Source organism: Myiozetetes cayanensis, unplaced genomic scaffold (assembly GCF_022539395.1).
Source record: "Myiozetetes cayanensis isolate MyiCay16 unplaced genomic scaffold, myiCay2020 scf9, whole genome shotgun sequence".
Taxonomy (NCBI): domain Eukaryota; kingdom Metazoa; phylum Chordata; class Aves; order Passeriformes; family Tyrannidae; genus Myiozetetes; species Myiozetetes cayanensis.
The window spans coordinates 27,910,731-27,933,298 of NW_026088185.1; the positions used below are offsets into that span (position 1 = coordinate 27,910,731).

General features: G+C 39.9%; 1 protein-coding gene across 3 annotated transcripts; it reads left to right on the forward strand.

Annotated features, from left to right (window-relative positions):
* Positions 1-2,041: 2,041 nt before the first annotated feature.
* SEC22A (SEC22 homolog A, vesicle trafficking protein) lies at positions 2,042-22,225 on the forward strand. Of its 3 annotated transcripts, none has more exons than XM_050339637.1 (8): positions 2,042-2,149; positions 5,484-5,715; positions 7,172-7,375; positions 9,063-9,226; positions 10,478-10,672; positions 15,309-15,427; positions 18,506-18,571; positions 21,463-22,225. In XM_050339637.1, the coding sequence occupies exons 3-8, from the start codon at positions 7,194-7,196 to the stop codon at positions 21,661-21,663; spliced, it is 927 nt and encodes a 308-aa protein (XP_050195594.1). In that variant the 5' UTR covers positions 2,042-2,149; positions 5,484-5,715; positions 7,172-7,193; the 3' UTR covers positions 21,664-22,225. The 3 variants fall into 3 exon arrangements, with proteins under 3 accessions (XP_050195594.1, XP_050195592.1, XP_050195593.1); XM_050339635.1 differs by lacking the exon at positions 2,042-2,149 and adding an exon at positions 2,412-2,564; XM_050339636.1 differs by lacking the exon at positions 2,042-2,149 and adding an exon at positions 2,621-4,211.
* Positions 22,226-22,568: the final 343 nt, after the last annotated feature.

The window sequence follows — 22,568 nt, forward strand, 5'->3', positions numbered from 1 at the left end:
CTGCATTATAGTAGATGTTATCATAAGCTGTTAAATTGTGTAGCAGCTTGTAATACTGTGCACTCTGTTTATACAGGATAAGGACTCTGTGGAAATTATTCAGATTAATGTATCATCTTCTGAAATGTGTGCTTCAGTTGTGCCTAGTCAGTCAGGATTGAGATGTTCCCATGCTCTGCTCTACAGAAGCCTGACAAGGGAGCACAGTTTCTTCCTGACAGTCCAAGATACAAACTTGGAGATGCCAAGCTGTATATTCAGACACGCAGATCCTCCATCTCTTGCTTTAGCAAGACTTGTTTGTGGTGCACATCCTTGGCAGTTCCTCCCAGCAACCAGCCTTCAGTGCAAGAAAGGGGTCTTCTTCTCCCATGGTCTCCAGGACATTACTTTTTCCTTGAGCTTTTGTGTTCAGAGAAAAAATACCTCACCAACCACATGCAGGTGACCTCTCCTTCTGTGGCCCCTCTGTTCACCTGTACCTGTCTTCCTCTCCCACATCTCCATGTCAGACTCATCTCCTGATGCCCTACCTCAATGTTATCCTGTGTCAATTCTCCTCTAAGAGCAATTTTTCTCTTTTTGTTAGTCTTCCCTCCCATTGATACTCATCTCCAGAGCCATAGTTAACCTTGTACCCCTTGCTGCAGCCTTGTTTGACACAGGGAGCTCGAGCCCTCAGCTTGGCTGAGCTTTGCTTGAAGCATGGAGGAGAAAGCCTGGAGGCTGAAAGGGTGAAATAAATCTCCAGCAGTAACAATTTAGACCTGGTTGTAAAATCCAAGAGAACATTTTACCACACCTGAATCATTGGCATTCAAAGACACTGTCTCAGGGTTTGGGACTCAGGTGATGCCCCACTGGTATCCAGGGTTCCCACAGCTGTCCACTTAATACTGCTTATGCTGCCTGGGGAAGGCAGAGTTGGGGTTGGAGTGTGTTAATGAGCATCAGTGCCAGCCTTCTGACCAGCTTGCTCCTGAGTGGAGCTCAGCAGAGCCTGAAAGCCCACAGTGTAAAGTGTATTACACCTCTACCCCAACACTCTGCAATGCTGCAAGCACTTGGATAGTGGAGTAGTAACAGATGGAAGGAGAAATTAAAAGGCGTTAGCAAGGAAATAAGCTGCTTTCGTTTGAGATTTGAGCCAACAGACTAAAACTGTGTGATTCGGTAGGAAAACAGTGAAGTTGAGGAGCAGCCCAGGAGAAAATTATCCTTGTATCAGTAAGGAAAGCAGTTTTAAAATAGGAACCTCACTTTAGGATTAGTAATGAGATTTGCAAACTTTTGCTTTTGTATTATCATTTGTTGTCGAAACATGCCCAGTTGATTTCTCTGGAAATGAGAGAAATTAGTCTAGCAGCTGGTCTTGCTTCAGTGCACTTTTCCTGGTGGCTACTGCATCCCCATGACACACGCTCCAGCATTCCCTGTCAGAGAATGCCACACACCCCTCTGGTCATTCACCCAGCGCCAGGCGTGTGCCAAGGGCTCTGTGGGTCCATCGAACCTGGTGGCAACCGGCCAGCTGCAGTCTTCCTAAGTTACTAACCCAAAGAGCACAGCTCCTAAACCTCAGTTGTGCTGACAGCGAGGCCAATTATCGGGGAGAGGAGGAGGCTCAGGGATGACCTTATTGCTCTCCACAAGTACCCGAGAAGAGGCTGCAGCTATGGGGGTGTTGGCTTCTTCTCACAGGTAACCAGCGACACGATAAGAGGACTTTTAGTCTTAAACTGCGCCGGGGGAGGTTTAGACTGGACACGAGGAGGAATTTCTTCACAGAAAGGGGTGATCAGACATTGGAACGGGGCTGCCCAGGGAGGTGGTGGGAGTCCCTATCCCTGAAGGCGTTTAAGGCAAGACTGAGCGCGTCATTTGGTGCTCGGTGGCGCTCAGTCCCAGGCGGGACTCGACGAACTCAAGACGCCTTTTCCAACCTCACTGATTCGGTGATAAACTAAGCGCCGATTAGGATAGTGCGAGGCGGCCCCGCGGGGCTCCCTCACGGCGGCCCCGCCCCTCTCCCCCGCGCCCGCCATGGCGGGGCCGCCCCGCGCGGGGTCGCTGCGCCGCCGGCGGGGCGCGCGCGGACGTGTCCGCTCCCACAATGCCCGGCGGGAGCCGCCGCAGCCGCCGTGCCCAGGTACGGCCCGCGCCCCCCGCGCCCTGAGGGGCAGGGGCGGCTCCGGCACCGCGGGACGCGGGGCTGGCACTGCCCGGCATGGCACAGCCTCCCCTCCCTTCCTGTCCCCTCCCCTCCCGCCTGCCCGCCCGCCGCGGCCGGCCCCAGGCCCGGCCGCCGAGCCTCAGGGCCGGCTGCGTTCGTGGCTCAGCCCCGGGCACCGCGGCGCCGCTGTCACGGAGCGGGGGTGGTGGCGGCGGGCAGGGCGGGCGCGGGAGGCGCCGGGCAGCGGGAGCCGGGGCGGCGGGGCCGCTCCGCGCTCGGCAGCAGGGTGTGTGAAAGTTCCGCGGTGCGCACCCGTGCGAGGCACCGACCGCCGGGTCAGCGCCTCTGCCGCGGCGGCGCGGGGTGCGAGTGGTCGTGTCGGAGCTGCCACGTAAGTAGGTGGTGGATGAGAGGGGTCAGGTTCCCAAACTTTGGGATGCGGCTTGTTCCGTTCCCTTAGTTTTTCAGGATTGTTTGGGCATCAGGAAGAATTTATTCACAGAAAGGGTGATTAGACATCGGAATGGGCTGCCCAGGGAGGTGGCGAGTCACCATCCCTGGAGGCGTTTAAGGAAAGACTGGACGTGGCGTTTAGTTTTAGGTGACACGGTGGTGTTGGGTCCTAGGTTGGACTCGATGATCCTTTCCGACAGATTTGATTCTGTGATCTTGGTTCTGCTTCTGAGGTCTGTTTCTCCTCTATGGGAAGGATTCCGTGGGTTAGTCGTTTAGGGTTATTTCCTTGCGTACCTGACGGTGTTGAAGTGGCTTTATTTGTGGTGTTCTTCTGTAGTGCTTTACTTTGTTACACGGATTTCTGAAGTGTGCTGTAGTGTGGAAGAATTAAAGACTCCTGCCTGCATAATGCAGCTGTCACGACCCTCAGAACTAGGGGCAAAAGATTGTGTGAGACTATTACGTACGTACACTTGAAGCAAGCACAGAACCTGTATCTTCATTCTGTGTCAAGCAGGAGTGCAGCTTGCACCCACTTCCCAATTTTATGGTTTATGAAAGGCTGTCATGAGAGGCAGGCATCCTGGCAAGAGTGCCTTGGTTAAGTTGATACTGAAGGCTGGCAGGTGCGGGAGGGTAGGCTTGCTGTTACATTAGATCTGCTTACAATCTTTGGGAAGCTAGACTTCTTTAAAAAATGGGAGTATCCTGAGGAAACTGTAGTCACAGGTCACTTGTAAAAAATAGTTAGCACCTGTAAAAAATGTTATGAGATGTTGGCAGATCGGTCTAAAATAATTACTGTCAGATCACAAACAGGACCAGTTAGTTACAAAAGACTGGAACACGTGCCACTTTCTAAAACTTTTCCAGATGCTGCCTTAGGATTGAGTACAGTCATAACACAGAAATAAACAAGATATAATTGAATATATCTTCAGAACAAAATGTACAGTGGAACAGGCTCTGGTTTCCATCATCTGAGGTTTCCTGTGCATGGGAGAAAATGAAACCAGACACGTGCTAATCGTTTTTTTGTGAAAGCAGTGGATGCTGACGTGTACGAGGAGTTGGACAGCTCTTGGGAAGGTGGAGTAACAGAGGAATGGCCATTCAGCTGATATTTACCTGTCTGTGGCCAGCTTTCTCCATGTTCCTCTTTTCCATGAGTTCTCCCAGTCCTTGTTTGCAGGGAGGTCTGTGAAGCACCGTAAGGGAAAATCAATCAAGATGAGGCAGAATTAGATACTGACTAGGGGAAACATAAGAACAGTGCAAGCATGGAGTGATGCTTCCGTGGTGTACTCTTGCTGTTGGTGATCGTTTTGGGGTCAGAGTCATGCTGAACAGAGGGCAGTGGTTTGGTTTTAATAATCCTGCTAGTCTTTCTGTGGATTTTTCCAGTTGCCTCTTGAATTCATATGACTTTGTAGCATTGACAACAGCTTGTGACAAGGTTGGTGATGTTTTGTGAAGAAGTGTGGTACCTGTGAGCCAAACACCTGCTGGTTGGACTTGGCATTCTTCAGTTCTGTTATGGAATGAGACCGTGAACCTGATCCCTCTTCGTTTCCCTGCACCTGTAAGAGACTTATAGACCATTTGTAGTGGAAATGCAGTCTTCTGTCATCTTCAGGTGGTTGAGGCATATAGAATTTTTGGAGGAAAATGTATGAAATGTGTAACAGTTTGGTGAATTACTTCATGCAGTTTTGAGTAATGTTTAAAAAAGACACTTAAAGCAGTTCTAAAACCACTACCATATCCTTAATGTTCGTTCTTCAGTCTCTACCTGTGTAAGTCTATATCAGATTTACCGCTTGACTCCTGTAAAGCTGTTCTGTTTTGAGAGCTGAGTAAAGCAGCTCTTTCATTTTGAAGATTTAGTAAACTTTGTTCTTATGTTAATACATTTTCAAGTAAGGCTGAATGTTCTGTTACAGTATGTGTATTATACATCTCTTGACATATGTGTGATCTTGCAACCAAAGTGATTTTCTTTTATTGGCATCATTTTTTTAGCTAGTTTTCTGGTTTTGCTGTTAGGAAGCCGAGGAAAAAGTACATATTTTCACTGGGTGGGTTTTTAAGATGATGGTAACAAAACCTGGCTGACTGATGTTCTTAAGATCATTCATCTAAACACAATTTTTACCTTATGTGATTTTGTAGTATATAAGAGAATATATTAAGGTTTCAATGGAGGCTTATCTCCTGTTAGAGAACCTAATTTCTCTAAATGTGAATAGGAGTCTTTAAGGAAGTTTTGTTCTAGATTTATGCAAATATTTATTTACATATAGAGTAGACATAAAAGTTGAAAGAATACCTCTCAAGATGTCTTTATCCTTTGTCTGTTTTCTGTGCATACATGCTGTTGTTAGTGGTATTTATATTCTTTGTCCTTAGCAGTTGTAGGAGCAAAGCATCTATGGTAAGGTTGAATATTGAAAATCTTAATGCTTTGGAAATACAGCTGTGGTTGTGTTGTGTTATGTTCCCAAAGTGTCCTGATCAGAGGATATTACAAAATAATTACACATAGAGTGTGAGGTAAATGATGGGATCAGAGTCAAAGGTTGTGTTACCCTGACTTACTCGTGTACTGTGCAGGCAGATAACATGTTTTCCCATTTTAAATGGCTGAAGCGATGGGACTTCCTGAGCTTCACTTAAAGAACGCAGAAACAATATCTCTGTTATTCTAGTTTTCTTTTTCTTTGAGTACCTTGTGAGTAACCTCCCTTGGATATGTTCAGGCATTTCCAATAAGTATGTCCTCACAGAAAGCTGAAGAATGTTGTTAGCCAGTAAATTCATTTATTAATTTTTCTTTTTGTTCTTCTCTCATCAGATAGCTCAACATGAACTTTAACCATCGAGATAATTTTAAAAGTGAACAGAACAATATTTTTTCTTCTGAGAGCTGGCTACAGGATTCAGAGTTTCTCCTGCAGTGCAGTCGTATTCACTACCTTTTCCTGAAACAGGACATGGAGCTTTGTTTCTTTCTTCACTTTAGGTGCTAACAAAGTTATTTGTTTCATCAGAGGAAATGCAGATCCATGAAATTACATTTTGTACAGGTAAGTTAATGAGGGGGTATTTAAACTTGGCTATCACATCGTTGTTCTTTTGTGTATATTGATATAGCTCCCAAAAGTCCCTGTCAGGATTGAGTTCCAAGTGGTAGAGATGGTTATTGTCAGAGAACCATTACAGTTTAAAGCTCCTCTGCAATTTTGTCCTGCTCTTGAGCTGCTGCCTTGGTTATGTGGGGAGCAGCATAGTTAAGAAAATGGATCTGTGTGCATTCCGTGTGAATTGTCCTTCTGGGAGTACGTGCATGAACTCAGAGATAGGGAAAAGTTTCTAGAACTGTGTGTTTAGCTTCTTGAATGCTTTGTGCCAGCAGGCTGATCTAGAGCAAGTCCTGAAGTTGGGGTTGTTTATTGTTTTTGTGTCCAGATGATCAAAGCACTCGGTACAGGAGGGAATTCTCTTGTGAAGTGCTGAAATAACAAGTGCACCTGATAAAAGCCCAGAGGTATTCAGCAGACTACAGGCAACAGCGGCTTCCACTGCTTTTATGACTTTGGGGAAAGTCTGATATGCTGTTCCAGTAAAATAAGAGGGTATTAATTTGGAATTTATTCAGCTAATATGATGCATCTCAAAGGAGGTTGAAGTTGATGAAGCTGATGAAGCTGAATTTCTTACACTGAAAATGACAACACATTTTCAGTGCTTTCATTATTATATGCCTCTTTATCTCTGAAGAGTAAATAACCTTGAAAAACCTGAATATTGTTGATTATTCATTAAATGTCCTATGTAACCTTTGGGTAGTGGGAAATAGAGATGGTGAGAGTTCAGGGAAAAAATAGCTGTTCCATCTCTTTTTATGAAGAGGCAGTGTTATTTGGGGAAAATTTGGGTTCCTGACTTTTGAGAATACAGTCCTTCAGTCTCTGAGGCTTGTAAAGCACCCTTAACGTCATAGTGTGAAAGGTGCTGTAAACATGTCAGGATTGCACACAAAAGCATATTTCAGCTGTATTCAGAAATCTGTTTCCTTTTGCAGTTTGTGACTGTATGGAACTTGGGTACCATCAGCCGAGGGAGGCAAAAATATTTTTACATAGTCTCTGAAGTGATAGGTGCAGTACATGGTAGGAGTCTGCAGAGCAGTGTTAAGAGCTGAGGAAGTGTTTGCTTTTGGCTTCATATAAATTCTAGCAGTTCGCCCACTTGTGTACTGATACTTAGCAGATAAATAATCCTTCCTTTAATGCTTGTCTTGCTGAACTTTTGAATGTTTTGTTTAATGTAAGGTTTGAAGAACTGCTCTGTGGTTCGTGTAGACTAATAGGTCCTGCTCAGTTAGGACTCAGATTGGAGTTATAGTTGAAAATCCTTACTGTGCCTTGTTTGAAGCCTGAACCCAGTACACAGCTTGGGAAGTTTGATTGATCGCAGTTGACTCCGTTGTTTCTGCTTTTACCTTAATTCTGATTGCCCCTGATCTGTGTTTTGTTGTAGGTTGTCGTTAACTCTGTTGGCAATGTCTATGATCTTGTCTGCCTCTGTGGTCCGTGTGAGGGATGGGCTCCCACTGTCTGCATCCACTGATTATGAGCAGAGCACGGGAATGCAAGAATGTAGAAAGTATTTTAAAATGCTCGCAAAGAAACTTTCTCAGCTGCCTGATAGGTGTACCCTGAAAACTGGACAGTATAATATAAAGTAAGGCTTCTCTTTTATGTATTTGCAACATCCTGTGTTGTGTCTGTCTGTTAGTTAAAATGTTAAGAGTTCACCTTGGAAATGCTTAATCCAATTAAGATAAATTATTGGCAGTATTTACGTTATCAGAAATTTAAAATTAAGAAACTGCAGAAAGACTTGAAGACTACTTAAATTTTGGTGGAAGTTCTTTTGCAAGGGTGTGTAGTGATAGGACATGGGAGAGTGGCTTTAAACTGAAAGAGGGCAGGTTTGGATTAGATATTAGGGAGAATTTCTTTATTGTGAGGGTGGTGAGGTGCTGGCACAGGTTGCCCTGAGAAGCTGTGGATGCTCCATCCCTGGAAATGTTCAAGACCAGGCTGGATGGGGCTTTAAGCAACCTGGTCTAGCGAAAGTTGGATCTTTAAGATCCCTTCCAAACAAATAATTCTATGATTGTAGTTTGAAATAGACAGTGTTTTTATAAATATTGAAGTCCTTTACCTAGTATAAGTATTTCTTTTAGTTTCAAGGTTGATTCTTACATGAAAATGACCAGACTTTTGTGGTCTTGCTACTTCAGCTAGTACTCATTTGTTTTCTTTTTTCAGTCGACCACTTTTAAAAGGTACCTGAATACTTTCATAACCGGTAGTTCTGTAATATCTCATTAGGATGTTTACATTAGACGCTCTTGTTGTACCTTCAGGCTTTCTGTTGGATTCAGAGAAACATGTGCTAAAAACCAAACATAACTCCATAATTATTTCACAGTGTGAAACCTGGATTATTGTGAAATAATTCTTTGAATCTGTTGTTTACTCAGATTTTTGCTTTGTATGTGATCCTTCTCCTTAGTGTTGGTAACAAGGTGCACCTGTGTGTAGTTGGTAGTTCACTTGCACTTCAGCTGAGCTAAATTCTGATTACATGTTCCACTTTTAATCAGGTGAATAATTTCATCCTAAGCCATAGTAACCATGTGGAAGTTACAGTGGTGGGAAGTATACCACCTGAATGATCCTAGAAAGTGCTCAGCCCTTTCCATCTCCCATTGGGATATGTGAGTTTCCAGCATTTCTTGGGATTAGGCCCAGGATGGACTAAATTGTTCTAGTAATTTTTTTTTTTAAAGACCTCAGCTGTAGTTGGCTTGTGAACTGATTAGCTTAAAAGAAACTTCTAAGAATGAGATATAAGGCTTAGTCAGGATAGTTTTTATTATTTTTGTCTTTGATTACTTTTAACAGTGTATGTTATCCACCAAGACTTTGAAGAAATTAATATATGCCATGAAAACCTGAACTCTAATGAATTGCCTAAATGCAGCAGGGAATATGTATATTGAAAACTGAGATGAGTGAAAAGCTATTACGAGACAAACTCGCTGTGTTTCTGTATCCCAGAAGCTTTGTTGTTTTCTGTTTCATGGAGGTGTGTATATATGTATGCACACACACATACATACACATATATGTGTAATACAGCCTCTCATAAGATTGTACAGTGTGGTGTCAAAGAAGAACATAACCTAAAAGTAAATTTTTCTTCCAGAATAGTGTTGGAGTTTTCAGTAAACATTAATTCCTTTGCTACCCCAGATAAAGTTTTGTTTTTCTGATTGTAGAATATTAGATCAGACCAGAGAAGCAGCTAATTCACTGGATTTAAATTTGAAATGTGAAATATGTTTTCTGAATTCTAGCTTTATAAGTTCCCTGGGAGTAAGCTACATGATGTTGTGCACTGAAAATTATCCCAGTGTCCTGGCTTTCTGCTTCCTGGATGAGCTTCAGAAAGAGTTCATCACTACCTACAATATGATGAAGACAAATACTGCAATCAGACCATACTGTTTTATAGAGTTTGGTAAGGATCTGACTTTTTTTCCTCCTTTATTCTCACACTAAGACAAATGAGTATTTAAATAGATGTGCAACTTAATGCACATGAAACAAAAATGTCCAAGGCAGTTTATAGCTGTATTTTAGGCAGATTTAGAATCTGAATTAACTCCTGTTAGAATCAACTCTTCAGTTGGGCGTTAAATTAGGCTTATTAGAGTTTTATCCAAACTCTTCGTAATCTTTCTGTTCATTCCAGTAGGTTTTGATTTGAACCTTCTGTGACCAACTCTGGATTTTATCTTCTCCTAGTTAATAATACTAGGAGTTGTTTGACTTCACACCTGTTGAAATACTTAACCTATGAAGTCAGAGAGCTTCATAAATTTCTCAAGTAAAAGATTGGAGTTCCATGTTTGCTCTTAGCTGTGCTGTAACTTTTGTTCAGTACGTGAAAGGAAACATTTTTATTTATCTTATGATGTAGTGAAGCATTTAATCTCCTGTCATGAAAACTCCAAATGTAGCTCATCTCATATATACTAGATAAGAGTTGTTACAAATTCCATTAATTTATGTTGCTTTAATGCTATATATTAGGCAGTTATTTTAGATACTTTTATAAAACACATCAGAGCAAAAAGAACAGCAGTTTGAGAAATACGGGGGCAGATATTCCGGTTGGTTAATTCCTGTCTGTAATTCAGTCAGTCAGTTATTAACAATTTCTGTATAACATTATTGTCTTCCTTGTGGAAATTTCTATGAACACTTTTTTCCCCCAATGCCTTTGTTCTACTAGTTATTAAGTTAGAATTTAACTCTATTACAGCTTAAATATGTATTTTTTTTTCTCCTTCTGAATATTTTGCATGCATGTTTCATACTCAAGTACATTCACACTTGAGTGCCAGAGTTAATTTTTTCATAAGGTTATTTAGTAAACTAGCAGAAAAGCTGGAATAAATGCAGTAAACCCATTGTACTAGAAATGCATTGTCTCATGCAGTGAAAAGTCATTAGTTTATTCACACTTATTAAGTAATTAGATTTCTAGAGGTTAGATTTTTTTTAATTGCAGAATTAAATAACCCATGAGGTATTAGGGCAAAAACCAGAAATAGTGTTAAAAATTCAAGAGAAATGCAAACATTTCAAAGAATATGTTTCAATTTGTGAAGTGTGCAGTACACAGAGCTGCATGATCTTGGATTATTTAACAAAAGTCTTGGATTATTTAACAAAAATACACCTTTTTATTTTAAATTTTACACAGATAATTTCATTCAGAGGACCAAACAGAGATACAATAACACACGTTCTTTATCAACAAAGATGAATCTTGCTGATATGCAGACAGAGATCAAACTGAGACCACCCTACCAAATTTCTGTGTCAGAACTTGGCTCAGCGAATGGCTTTGCACATGTGTCTGTGGGGGAGTATAAGGGCACTGGTAAGATATCTGCAGGTAAGTTCCAGACTTTTGGTTTTGTATCCTTAAATGAGACAGAGTGGAAGAATTCTTTTTTTTTTTCTTTTCTAAAAATAAAAAAAAAAAAGCTTTTTTGTGGCTGTAAAGCATAAAGCTGCCATGACCTTATGTGCATTTTAGCTTAGATGTCTGCATTGTCCCCTGCTCAAAGTGCACATCTTCCCAAGGCACTCAGAGGGAGAAATGGGTCTGTTCAGTGGAGTGCTTTATTGGGGGGAAAAAAATACTGCAAATGAAGATGAGATCTTAACAAGAAGATGATCTTTCTTTTTCTGACCTTTCGAGATTTTTGAAAATTTTTATTATTTCTTCCCAGTGAGACTCAGTGATGGCATAAGCTGAGAGCATAGTGTCAGGAGTTGGAGCAGCTGGAGGGAGGAGCATCACTTTAGGAAGCATCTGCCGTGGTGAAAATCCAAAGGGCTGTGCTGGCTAAAAGATGCACTCGCTAAAATGGGTGCCTTGTGTACTGTGTTAAGAATTGCAATTTTGTATAAAATGGACACATTCATATAAGTAGTCATTAATTTTTTAAACTTTAATTTGGTTCACGTTGGAGGTAAATACGGAGTTGTGTGGTTGGCCTGGGTTAAAGGTTTGTGCTGTTAAGTGAACGCACTGAATGAGTTTGAGGCCAACCTTCAGATGTTTCTCAGCAGGACAAAAACTTAAAAACTTGCCAGATCCTTGCACTAATATGTGGACTCCACATGTGAACCTGACATCATCTGATATCAGTCTTCCAAGTTCAGTGAAGCAAAATCATAAATAGAATGGAAGGAAGTGTTGATTTTAATTAGTTAATATCTTTCTCTTCCCCTCCCCCACCCAGATTTCCTCTGTCTGTAAGGTATCCTGGGCAGGCATACACTGCCTGATACTGTACAGTGTCAGGGGGCAATCATAAATCCTAGAATTGCAATCATAAATCTAAATACTTCCTACAGTTTTGTAATGAAAGAGATTAGCTTAATTTTGTGCAGTTTATATATACGTATGTGTTAATAGGATCTTTTTGCCAGTGCATTATCTTTATTACGTACTTACTCGTAAGGATTACTCTAGAAGATTGAAAACTGCTTTCTACTGAAATGAAAACCAAACAAAATCACTGGGGTGCCCTATTTGCACTCTGGGGCCCCGATGCTGAGAATTCCAGGTGCTACGAGACAGTGTAGAAATAGCTTACAATCTCTGTATTTGCAGTTCAACAGTATTAGGGTTAGATTCTGGAAAAGAATCTAGAAAGAAAAAGTGTAAAGATGTTTAAATTGTGTAAAAGAGTGGAATCTTCTAAGCAGTACTGTGCAGACCTTTAATCATCTCCTACTTACCTATGTGGGTTGTTTTTAAAGGTGTAATGCTGTGATACCATCCTTTAACCACTTTTGATGCTTGTATTGTGGTTTAATCTTACTGCTCTGGTGTAATCTTGCCCTGGGGATTATGGTGGCAGAAGTGGCAACTGATTGTCCATATTCGAACTTGCTGCAGCTGGGAGAAGAAAAAGCAATAAGCGTGAGAGAACTCAGCCTGTGTCAGATTTGGATGTTTTTTTAAAAGTTGGTCATGTAGTGGGAGATGAGTTTTTTATCACCTTTTTGAGCAAAAGTGCTGGAAGATCATATGGGCCTAATTGAAATGCATAGGGACCATTTCCCTTTTTACTGTAACAGTAATTGACAGGTAACCTTCTAATTTTTTTCACCTACCTCTCCCAAACTTCTTACAGAAACAGTTCTGTTGTCCTCTTTTCTTTCCATATTGACTTTCTTCTGTTTCTTTTTGAGTTACTTTAAACTTTCTTCTTCCTGTGAATTCCACAGATCTCTGTTCAGTTTTCCACTTCCTTCCTTGAGTTGCTGTAGAAACTCACCATCAAAGAGCTGTGCATTATGAGAGGTTTGCACTTTGCTCCTTCTTCAGCTCTTCACATTTTAGATGGCATTGAATAACAGTGTCTATTTTAGCAAGTCTGCTAATAGTTTTGTAATCCTTTACATTCATCACTTCTCTCCACCCTTGAAAAGAACTTTCTCTGGATGTTTGCTGCCCACTCAGTTGGCTAGACTTCAGAGTTTCTCCTTTGCTCTAAGGACAAATTGTCACAATAAGATATGGTTTGCCTAGTGTAATTTCCTAAATATGCTGTCCAGTTAAAAACTAAGACTTGCTATAAGTGCATCAAGTATGTTAAATCAGGTTGGAGAGCGTGCAGAGGTGGGGAGTTGGGTGGAGGCAAACTTTGTTTTGTTATGCAGAAGGGCAGAGTTGGATGCATTAGTTTTGGCCAGTGCTGGGAAGCATTGGCTGTCACTTGGACTGTAATTGCTTCTGTAGCCACAGTGTAGTGCCCAGGCCTCCTGTGTTGTGAAAGTAATTGAAAATAGCAGTCCTTCTCCTTCAGAGAAAGTTGTGCTGTGTAGTGAGAAATAGGGGTAATTATGGATGTGTGAAGCATAAAGTGCTCAGATGATAGATGGAATTTTGCTTCAGAGGTGAATGTAGGTGTTGGCAGGCATTAGAAATAGGGTGACAGCATGCTGATGTGTGATGTTTTAGGTTAGGATAAAGTTATTATTTGAGCTTTTTTTCAATGAAGGAACAGTTGTCAAATCGAAATTATTTTTTGCCTGATGGCATACTTCATGTTTTTGGGTTTTTTTGGACATTTTAGTTTTAAATGAACATCCTTACAAGTAGTGCAGTTTCTCATATTGTGTAAATTTTCTGAATTTTTCTTTTTAAATGCCAGCATTAAATTCAGAATTTGTGCTTTATCTCAATCGAGGATTTTTGAAATGGCACTTATCATATTTCTAGATTGATATACCAACTAAAAGCCAGCTGCCCTTTACCCTGCATTCTCTTATATCCATTCTTCATTCTTTTAGTTTTGCCTTCATCTTTTAGTGTATAAATGACTCTTGTCACTTTGATTGTAACACTAGAATCTGTTAAGCCCTGGAGAGTTTATTGACATCAGTAGTGGTATGCGATGTCCTTCACGTTTTTTGGATTTGTTTTCATGTTTTAATAAGAAAGAAAAAATAGTAATGTGTGATCCCTCATAGACCATCTTGATTTAGCTGACGAGACTCTACTTTCCCTCTCAGGGTTCTCAAAGAGGTGTTTTAAGTACTCTTTTAACACACAATGGTTTTAAGTTACCCAGGACACGGGGAAAATGAGATTGTCTGGAGGGAGAACTGTGAGTAGAGAGCAGTGAACTAATTTTATCCATCAGTTAGTGAAACGGAATTACTTTTGGCTAAAAACAGTCACATACACCCTCAGTTTTTTGCCACTCTAGATGAGATGGTTTAAAAAAGCCAAAACAAAACAACCAGTTAGGAGTCATTGAAAAAGAGTGGTTTGGTATGCAAATAGCATATCTAACCTTAACTGAGTGATTGCTGGGAGTAATGTGCCCTACAGTTAGAAAAGCAACGAGCTCTCAAAGTTAAACATGGGTTATGCTTTTGTTTAAAAAGCCTCCAACTGATTACACTATTAAATTCAGCACAAATGAATTAACTGAACTCGTCCTGTGTTTTATTTTTGTGTTATTGTACACTCATAATTATACAGCCCTGCCTGCTTATCAATGTGAAATAACTTTTGTTGGTTTTTTTTCTTTAGGTTCTGTAACTTCATAAACTGTTTGAAAAACCTTTTTCCTGAGTCTGTGCAATGCAAACAACCAGGATTGACACCCCTCTCTCTATTAATGTTACAGTTCATTAACCTCATTGTTCACATCTTTACACTTGGTTGATTTGAACAGAACAATTTGAGTACAGCTCAGCAGTCACATTGTTTTCCCAGTGTCGCCCAGACTATTAAGAGTTTTGCATTGTTTTTTCACATTTGCTTTCTGTTATTAATTATGGAAAGGGACAGTAATGAGGAACATACACAACTGTTACATACTTGTGACCCTAGATAAGCCTGGAGGAGTGGGTGTGCTTGGAAAGAAAGGCTGTTTGAATTTTAATGTGGTTTGTAAGAGACTTGTAAGCACTATCTGGAAGGTCTGTGTAAGGTTGAAATATAGATACTGGTTTAGTTTCAGAGCTTTTTCTGTCTTCTGTAGCACTCAGTTGGCCATATTTTTTAAGGGAAGGGACTGTGATAGCTTTGCCTCAAAGTGTTCTGTTCAGCAAACGAACTGAATCAGTCTCAATATCTCACTGATGCATTCGTGTTAAAGAGTGCAGGTTGTGAGAGAAGCTCTCAAGTACGTGACTTACTAGCTGGTTACTAATTGTGGATGGATTTCACTAGTGAGTGCATCTTTTACTGTTGATTTCCTGGCATGTTTGAGCAGCTGTCAGTACCATACTGAATAAATGGAACGTATTGAAATAAGACTAAATATAAAAAGACAATTATATATGTGAACTGAAGGAAAGTTTACTTTTTGTTAAACCTTGTGCTGAAATATTTAAAACGTTTCTTCTTCTTTTTAGAAAAAAACTTGACATTTTGTGGTTTGCATTGGTGATCCCTTGAGCTAGAAGTCACAGAAAAATGAGATTACTCTTTTACTGAATTTCTAAAGGCATTGCTTTGACCTTTGATATCTTTTTTTTGATCTTCTGCTTTGCAGCTCCTCATCAGCGTCTGGAACCTGTGACTCTGCCAGGGATTGTCTCATTTGTGCTTAGTCTGTTGTGTGGAGCTTTGAATTTAATTCGTGGCTTTCATGCCATAGAAAGCCTTCTCCAGGTATTGTACATTTTGTGAGTTTAAAAGTTATGCACCACAGCAATCATAACTATCACCCTAGAAGATGCTATGTGAACTAAGTCTTGCCAGTTTTATTTTCAGAAACAGTATTTGTGAGGTCAGGCCTCTGTTCATGAAACCTGTATTGTTTGTGACCAGAGCATCCTTTTTGAGTGTGGTGCCTCATTCATTGAGGCTCTGAGTTTCAACAGCAGTAGAAAGTGGGTGGCCAACTCCTTCCCTGGTACCTTGGTAGCAGTGAGTATGTGAACATAATGTTCTGTTTTCTAAATTTATGCCAGGGTATGAGGCGTTTAATTTCTATAGATGCTATTTAAAAGCATTTGAGTGAAATGATGAACAGCTTTGAAAATCTGGCCAGTTTTTTTTTCTTTTTTTTCTTTTTTTTAAAGTCCACAGAGCCTGCACCTTTGAACAGGTTTTGTAAATTTTTTTTTCTGTAAACATTTTGGTTTGTTTTGTTTGTATTTATTTAATTAACCATCTTAACTAGGATGCTTATTTCTGTTCGTGTGCTGAAAAGATCAATGTCAGGGAAAACTTTCAAGTGATTTCTTCTAAACTCACCTCCTTAAACAACAACATCCCCCTCACCAAACAGCCTCCCCAAAACCCATTTTTTTTCCTGTAAACTCTCTGCTCTGACCTTCCCTGTAGCCTTTCAGTTTCTTTCTATTCCATTTCTTGTGCTGTTTGTATTCTCACTGCTACAACGTCACTAACAGTGGTTTATGAGTTTAAGCAATTCAGGTGAAATATGCTGGTAGTGCTTTCAGGGATGCACACAAAGTTCATGTGTGTTACCTCAAGAAAAAGGACTTCTGTGCCATTTAATGGGTCTGTTGTGGTGGTAGACATAGAAACTAAAAAGCCCATGGAATTTTTCTGAAAAAAAAAATGGTAATCCTCTAGCTTGGCTAATAGATAATCCTTTTATTCAAACATGTACCTTTATAGACTGTACAGAATCATAGAGTCATTTAGGTTGGAAAAGAGCTGAGTCCAGCCATTAACCCAGCACTGCTGAGTTCACCACTAAACCCGTATCTCAGAGTGCCACATCTACACGACTTTTGAATTCTTCCAGGAGTGGTGATTCAGCCACTTCCCTGGGCAGCCTGTTCCAGTGCTTGACAGCCCTTTCAGTGAAGAAATTTTTCAAATATCATCTAAACCTCCCCTGATGCAACTTGAGGCCATTTCGTCTCATCCCATCCCCTGTTACCTGGGAGAAGAGACTGACACCCACCTTGCTGCAGCCTCCTGTCAGGTAGTTGCAGAGAGTGATAAGTTCTCTCCTGAGCCTCCTTTTCTGCCAGCTAAAAAAACTCCCAGTTTCATCAGCTGCTCCTCGCAAGTCTTGGTCTCTAAGCCTTTCACCTTTTCAAAATTATCTCTTGGTCTGTGTAAAGACTTAATAAGCAGTAAGGTTTGAGGTGTCAGAATTTCCTGAAGACTAATGGATAGATGAATAAGGTTAAAGAAAGTGTTCTGTGCTAGGTCCTTCTTTTTGAGTTGTTTTTGGTTTTTTTTTTTTTTTTCTTTAAAGAAAGACCAAGGAAGAAATAGTGAACAAATACCTCTAGTTTATCCCTAATTAGATTTTTTTTGTGTTATGTACAATTCTCTCAGTTTATAAAGAGGAATGAATTCAAAGTATGCTATAGTACAAATAGTACTGAACGGATTTCTACCACTTGCTGTGATGTTTCTAGAACTTATTTTGTTGCTTTCCACAGCTGATTTTTTTTATAAAGGAATGCCAATGTTAGATTAACCTATTTAAGTGATGCCAGGGCAGCCAGTTAATTTTATTCTATATGCTATTGCAGCTGGAGGTAATAGATGGCAGCACAGATGGAAGATAATTTTCATTTCTGACAAATGAGGCACACTAAAAATCCATTAAAATTTTTCTTGATTTACTTTATTATGGGAAAAGCCACGGAGTTTAGGGAGAAATAATCCAAAGCATGATTAATTGAATGTGTTCTGAGAAGTCATTCCAAAGCATCTCTCTGAATTACTGTTTCATTTATAATCATTGGTTTTATTTGGGTGTCAGTGGAACTGCTACAATCTGTAGCTGTACCCCAGCAAGTATGCAGTGACATGGAGGCAAAGACATACACACAGTGTAAAGTTACTGCCTTTTGTAGGTGATTCTTATGTGCAGATATACAAAGTTTTTTCTAGTCAGCACTGGAGATGGAAATGTTCCACACTGAACATACTCTGAGCAGACACACAATTGTACTTGTGAATGGACCACCTTCTTCTCAGAATGATATTCACTCTCAAGGGAGAACATTTGCATGAGTACCCTTTGTTTTCCTGGGAAAGTTTTTGATTGTTGCAGATGTTTGTTGGAAATGCAGTTGGAATAGTCAAAGAGCATGTAAATTTATTCTGCTCAGCTCTATAGAAACTATAACAACCCTTTTGAATAAGTTAGAAGGATTTGTTTGGTTTTTTAAACGGATAGTAGAAAGAGCTGTCACTTCAAGTAAATTTTTCCATCTTTTCCTTCAAGAAAACTTAATTTTCCAATAGTCTCTCTGATAAATTCCTGTGCTGCCGTTTGCTGTCATTGCCTGCGTTGTTCTCTGAGTAGAGTGTTACTCCACCCTAGTGGCCACTTCGGGTTTTTTTCCTTTTACCTCGTTTCCATTTTGAGAGGCAGGAGGAAGGCACAATTCTCCAGAGTTGATATCAAAGCTAGTTACCAGTGTTTAGACTTGAGTTTTCAAAGGCATCTGGAGAAGGTGAGTATCCAGCTTTAGAGCTGGACTTCATTTAAGGTTTTTGAAAATTTCTGCATTAGTTGTCTGTTGTGAGTCGGTCTTTTGGTCAGACTCCAGATCATGGTGGTTTTTTTCCCAGACATAAAAGCAAGCACTGATTAGTCCTAACTCTTGGTTTCACATAGTGTAGGAATTATTATAAATCAATGTATTAACGTGTTTTAACATATAATAATTAATAACTTCCATACTATAAATATCAGGTATTTAACTGAAACATTATAAACCATGGCTTTTTGTTTTATTCTTACAGAATGAAGGTGAAGATTTCAGCTATGTTATTGCATTTTTTCTTGGAACGGCAGCCTGTTTGTACCAGGTGTGTTTTTCTGTTTGCATAATTCACTAGAGTTCAGAAACATTACCCAGTCATGCAAAAATTGTCATCATATTTTCTTAAATGTTACAGATCCTTGAATAGGGCAATTATAAAAAATAATTTCTGCTCTATTTTATTGCATTACTCATAAATTATCATATAGTAGATGGATAAAAAATCGCTTCTGTTTGCTGGTGTTTTCCTCCAGTTAGATGATGAAGACATTTACTTTTGTGTTTGGAGCTTACAATTTTGCTCTAAAGTCAGGAGCAGTGGGGGTTATATTGTTGCCTTGAAGTAGTAGTTGCATAGTTCAAGTAAACTTAACCATCTGAAAAATACCTTACTGCTTCTTCCCTTTGGGAAGATTTGAAGTAAATACTGTCATACCAAGAAACTACACCCCAGGATTTTCCTCACTTAGTACATTAATGTGCATCTCCTTCCTTTTTGAAGCTTTTGGCCACTTTTCACCATGTTTTCTTTCTCTTGTCTGATACTTCCCCATGCTTTTCATTTCTGTAGGTTTTCCGTTTCTGCATCTGAATTTGACTCTCCTGTGTAATTTATATCAAGGCACTCTGGTGCTTGTTGGCATCTGTCATTCTGTGACACTGCTGTTACATTAACCTATGTCTGTAATGTCTGTCATGCTCAGTTGCTGTTATTATGATTAGTTTGACTTTTATTCTCTTGTGGAGTATGCAATTTCTACTTGTTTCTGTGTGCCACTGTCTAGCACAGTGTCAGGCAATCAAATAAAATAACGTCTCAGGATTTTCCTTTTATATCATCCTTTATATCAGTCAATGTTTTGTCAGGGTTACCTGTAATCTCCATTCTCTACAACTTGTCTCTACCAAAGTGTCACAGTACAACTTGTGTTCCTCACCACTTGTTGACTTTTATCAACGTCTGCCTTAAAGAATTCAGATTGGTTTTAATTTTACATTAGGTGAAGTCCAATATTTACATGAGACTTACTTACACGGAATACGATGTTTCAGGCTCACTGATGTGTCTAGTGTTGCTCCAGAGTTTCTAGTCTTTTCTAAAGAAGAAAATGTACAAAAGTAACAACTGTCTCAGTTGTACCTGAACTGCAAAGCTTTAGGAACTGAGTCTTCAGTCGTCTCTCAACATTTAGTATCAAAAATCTAAATCTCTGAAGTGGGATGGAGGAGCCTTCTACATAAAAGCATGCTTAGTAATTGCCATGATAACATTTTGCTTTAGTAGTAGAAAAACAACCCATTTAAAACACTATTTCAGTAAAATGCACAGTCATTCAACATTGTGTCACAGTAAAATTTTTAAACTTCTGTAATATTTTTGTTTTTTCAACCCTTCATATTTATTAATCATTTTGGTAAAGCACATCCCGACTTTTGTTTTAATCTTGGAAGCAGTTACACTTTTTCATACATTTCAGTGGAAGCCGCAACGCTGGGAAATCACCTGAATTCTTATTGCTGAGATACTGACACCAACTAATTGCTCTTTTAGCTGTGATCTGTGAAACTGTCAGCACAAGTGGGTTGCATTTACTCTGCTCAGAATGGCCAAGTGGGTTCAGAACAATTCTGTCTAGGTTCTGAAATGTGGATTACTCATCTCTAGTTTTACTTTGCTTTTGAGACAGGACGTACAAATCTTACTGATACTGCCAGTACTCACCTCTCCAAGGATATTTAGATACCCAGAAACTCCAAGTAGCTTTGTTGATCTCAGCCACCCTTGCAGTGGAAATGTGTGCTTTATAACAAAGCGGTTGAGTTGAACAGAATATAAAGGAAACTCAGTAATGTCATTGTTTAATTCTGAATGTACAAAGCTTTGGCCCTTTTTTGAGAAACATCAAAAATGAAAAAAAAAAAATTAAGTAGGGTTTCTGTGATTGATAAAATGTGGCAAATGCCCAAGTAGAACAGAAATTACACTTAGATAATCTGATGTTGAGTGCTGTTAAATTTGTGTGACCATGGTTATAAGTCCACTGGGAACACATTTGGAATAGAAAGTAAGCCCAAATACAGTTGTTATCTGCCTTTAAAGCACATCAAAAACTTTCTTCAGCAGACAGAAACATCCAGAATCCAGAACGGAGCAAAGAATTTTTTGTGAGTAGCAGTTCAGGAAGTAGTTTCAACAACAGAAGAAGTAAAAATAATGTGTTTGTAAAAGCTGTGTCCTTTTAGAGGTGGGAACTGAGGCTAGAGACTTGAACAGATTTCCAGCTGCAGTAGGAGGAAGGCTGAGCAGGGGACTGAGGGCAGTCCTGATGCTGTGTCACACCACAGCGTGCAGAAACAGACCCTTAAAATGTGGTAGGATTGTGTTTCTCTCCAAATGTGATCCATGTTGCAGCAGCTGAAGCAGGGCAGTGGGTGTTCGTGGACCTCTGCATCTGCCAGTTAATCCCTGGCATTACCCCTGGCACAACACTGGGAGGTATCTGGGGGATTGCCTTGTGCTGAGTATTCATTCCCAGCTGCAGGGGCCTGGGAATGAATTCTGTCCTTCCCAGGGCTTTGCCTGAAGAAGACTGAAGTGACTCTCGTTCCTTCTCCGCTGTTTGGGTGGAACTGAGAGTGTGTTTTGACCAGAGATTGCGACAAACATCCACTTTGTTTTGTCATGGGCCTCTCGTTGCAGGTTGCATTATTATGGGAGAATTGTTCTCAGAAAGGGTTTAGTGGAAGCAAAATGTAACCTTGTATTGATGTCAGGTACTTTCACCCTCCCGTGACTGCTGAATTGATACTGTTCTTACATGTTTGATTTAGGCTTTTCCTTGTTTTGGTCTGTAATTCCTCAGTGACCACATAGGGTTTCTTCAGTGAAAGTTACTTGCCACGAGGTAATCTGATTTCTTCTTTACTTCCTGACAGTGTTACCTGTTTGTGTACTACACGGGCTGGAGGAATGCCAAATCCTTCCTGACCTTTGGGCTGATTTGCCTGTGTAACATGTATCTGTACGAACTGCGCAACCTGTGGCAGCTCTTCTTTCACGTGACTGTGGGAGCGTTTTCCACCTTACAAATCCGACTGCGGCAACCACAGGGAAAGTCCCCTGATTACAATGTCTGACAAGTCCTGGAACATTTAGAGGAAGTCTTGTTCCAGTGGTTTTTCACTCTCAGGAATGTAAAGCTGTTCTCCAAAAGAAGAAGCTGTCTGGATGGTTTTGTTTTTTTTTTTTTTTTTTTTTTTAATAAATCAGTGTAAAATGCCTGTGGACATTTTTCACTTGACAGTTGAACTTTTTTTTAATTATTTTTTTATTTTCTTGAAAAGAGCACAAAAGAGTATGGGACTAGAGGAGCAAAGTGGAGCATATTGTGGAGTGAAATGTATGTAGGGACACCAAATTTTGGGGAATTTGACTGGTGGCATTAAAAAACTTCATTCAAAAGTATGTTAATGGAAGAATGCATAGAATGTGTGTTCTGCATATCATGCAAGCTTTTCACTTCCAAAATCAGTTTTGCCTTTGTGAGGCAGTAGGGAATAGGCTAAATAAGTAATAATAATGCTATTGCATATTAGCAAACTAGATGTGGAATATGTAAGGTACCAGATTTTGGAATGTTTTGTTTCATGTTGACAAATATATGAATGTTTTCTTAATTAAAATGTAACCTGGAATCCACTTCACCCGTGGTCCTCCGTCTAATGCCATAAGTTCTTTAATGTTTTTTCATTTATCATTTTCTTTTAATTATCATTTGAAAGTGATCTATGTAGACAGAGTTCCTTTTTAGTAATTATTCAAAAAGTTCCATCACTTAACCCAGGATTTTTGTGCACTTCTTGTGTTTGGACTCTGGAAGGGTTGAAAGAAAACTGATTGGTGAGTAAATTGAGTGACTTGTACTTGCTGGACTATTGTTCTTCTTTTTGTATGTTCTTCTTTACTTTCAGAAATGGATGAATAATTAGCTCAAACCTGAGATAAAAACTGGTGACAGGAAAATAATAAATTAGGCTGATTA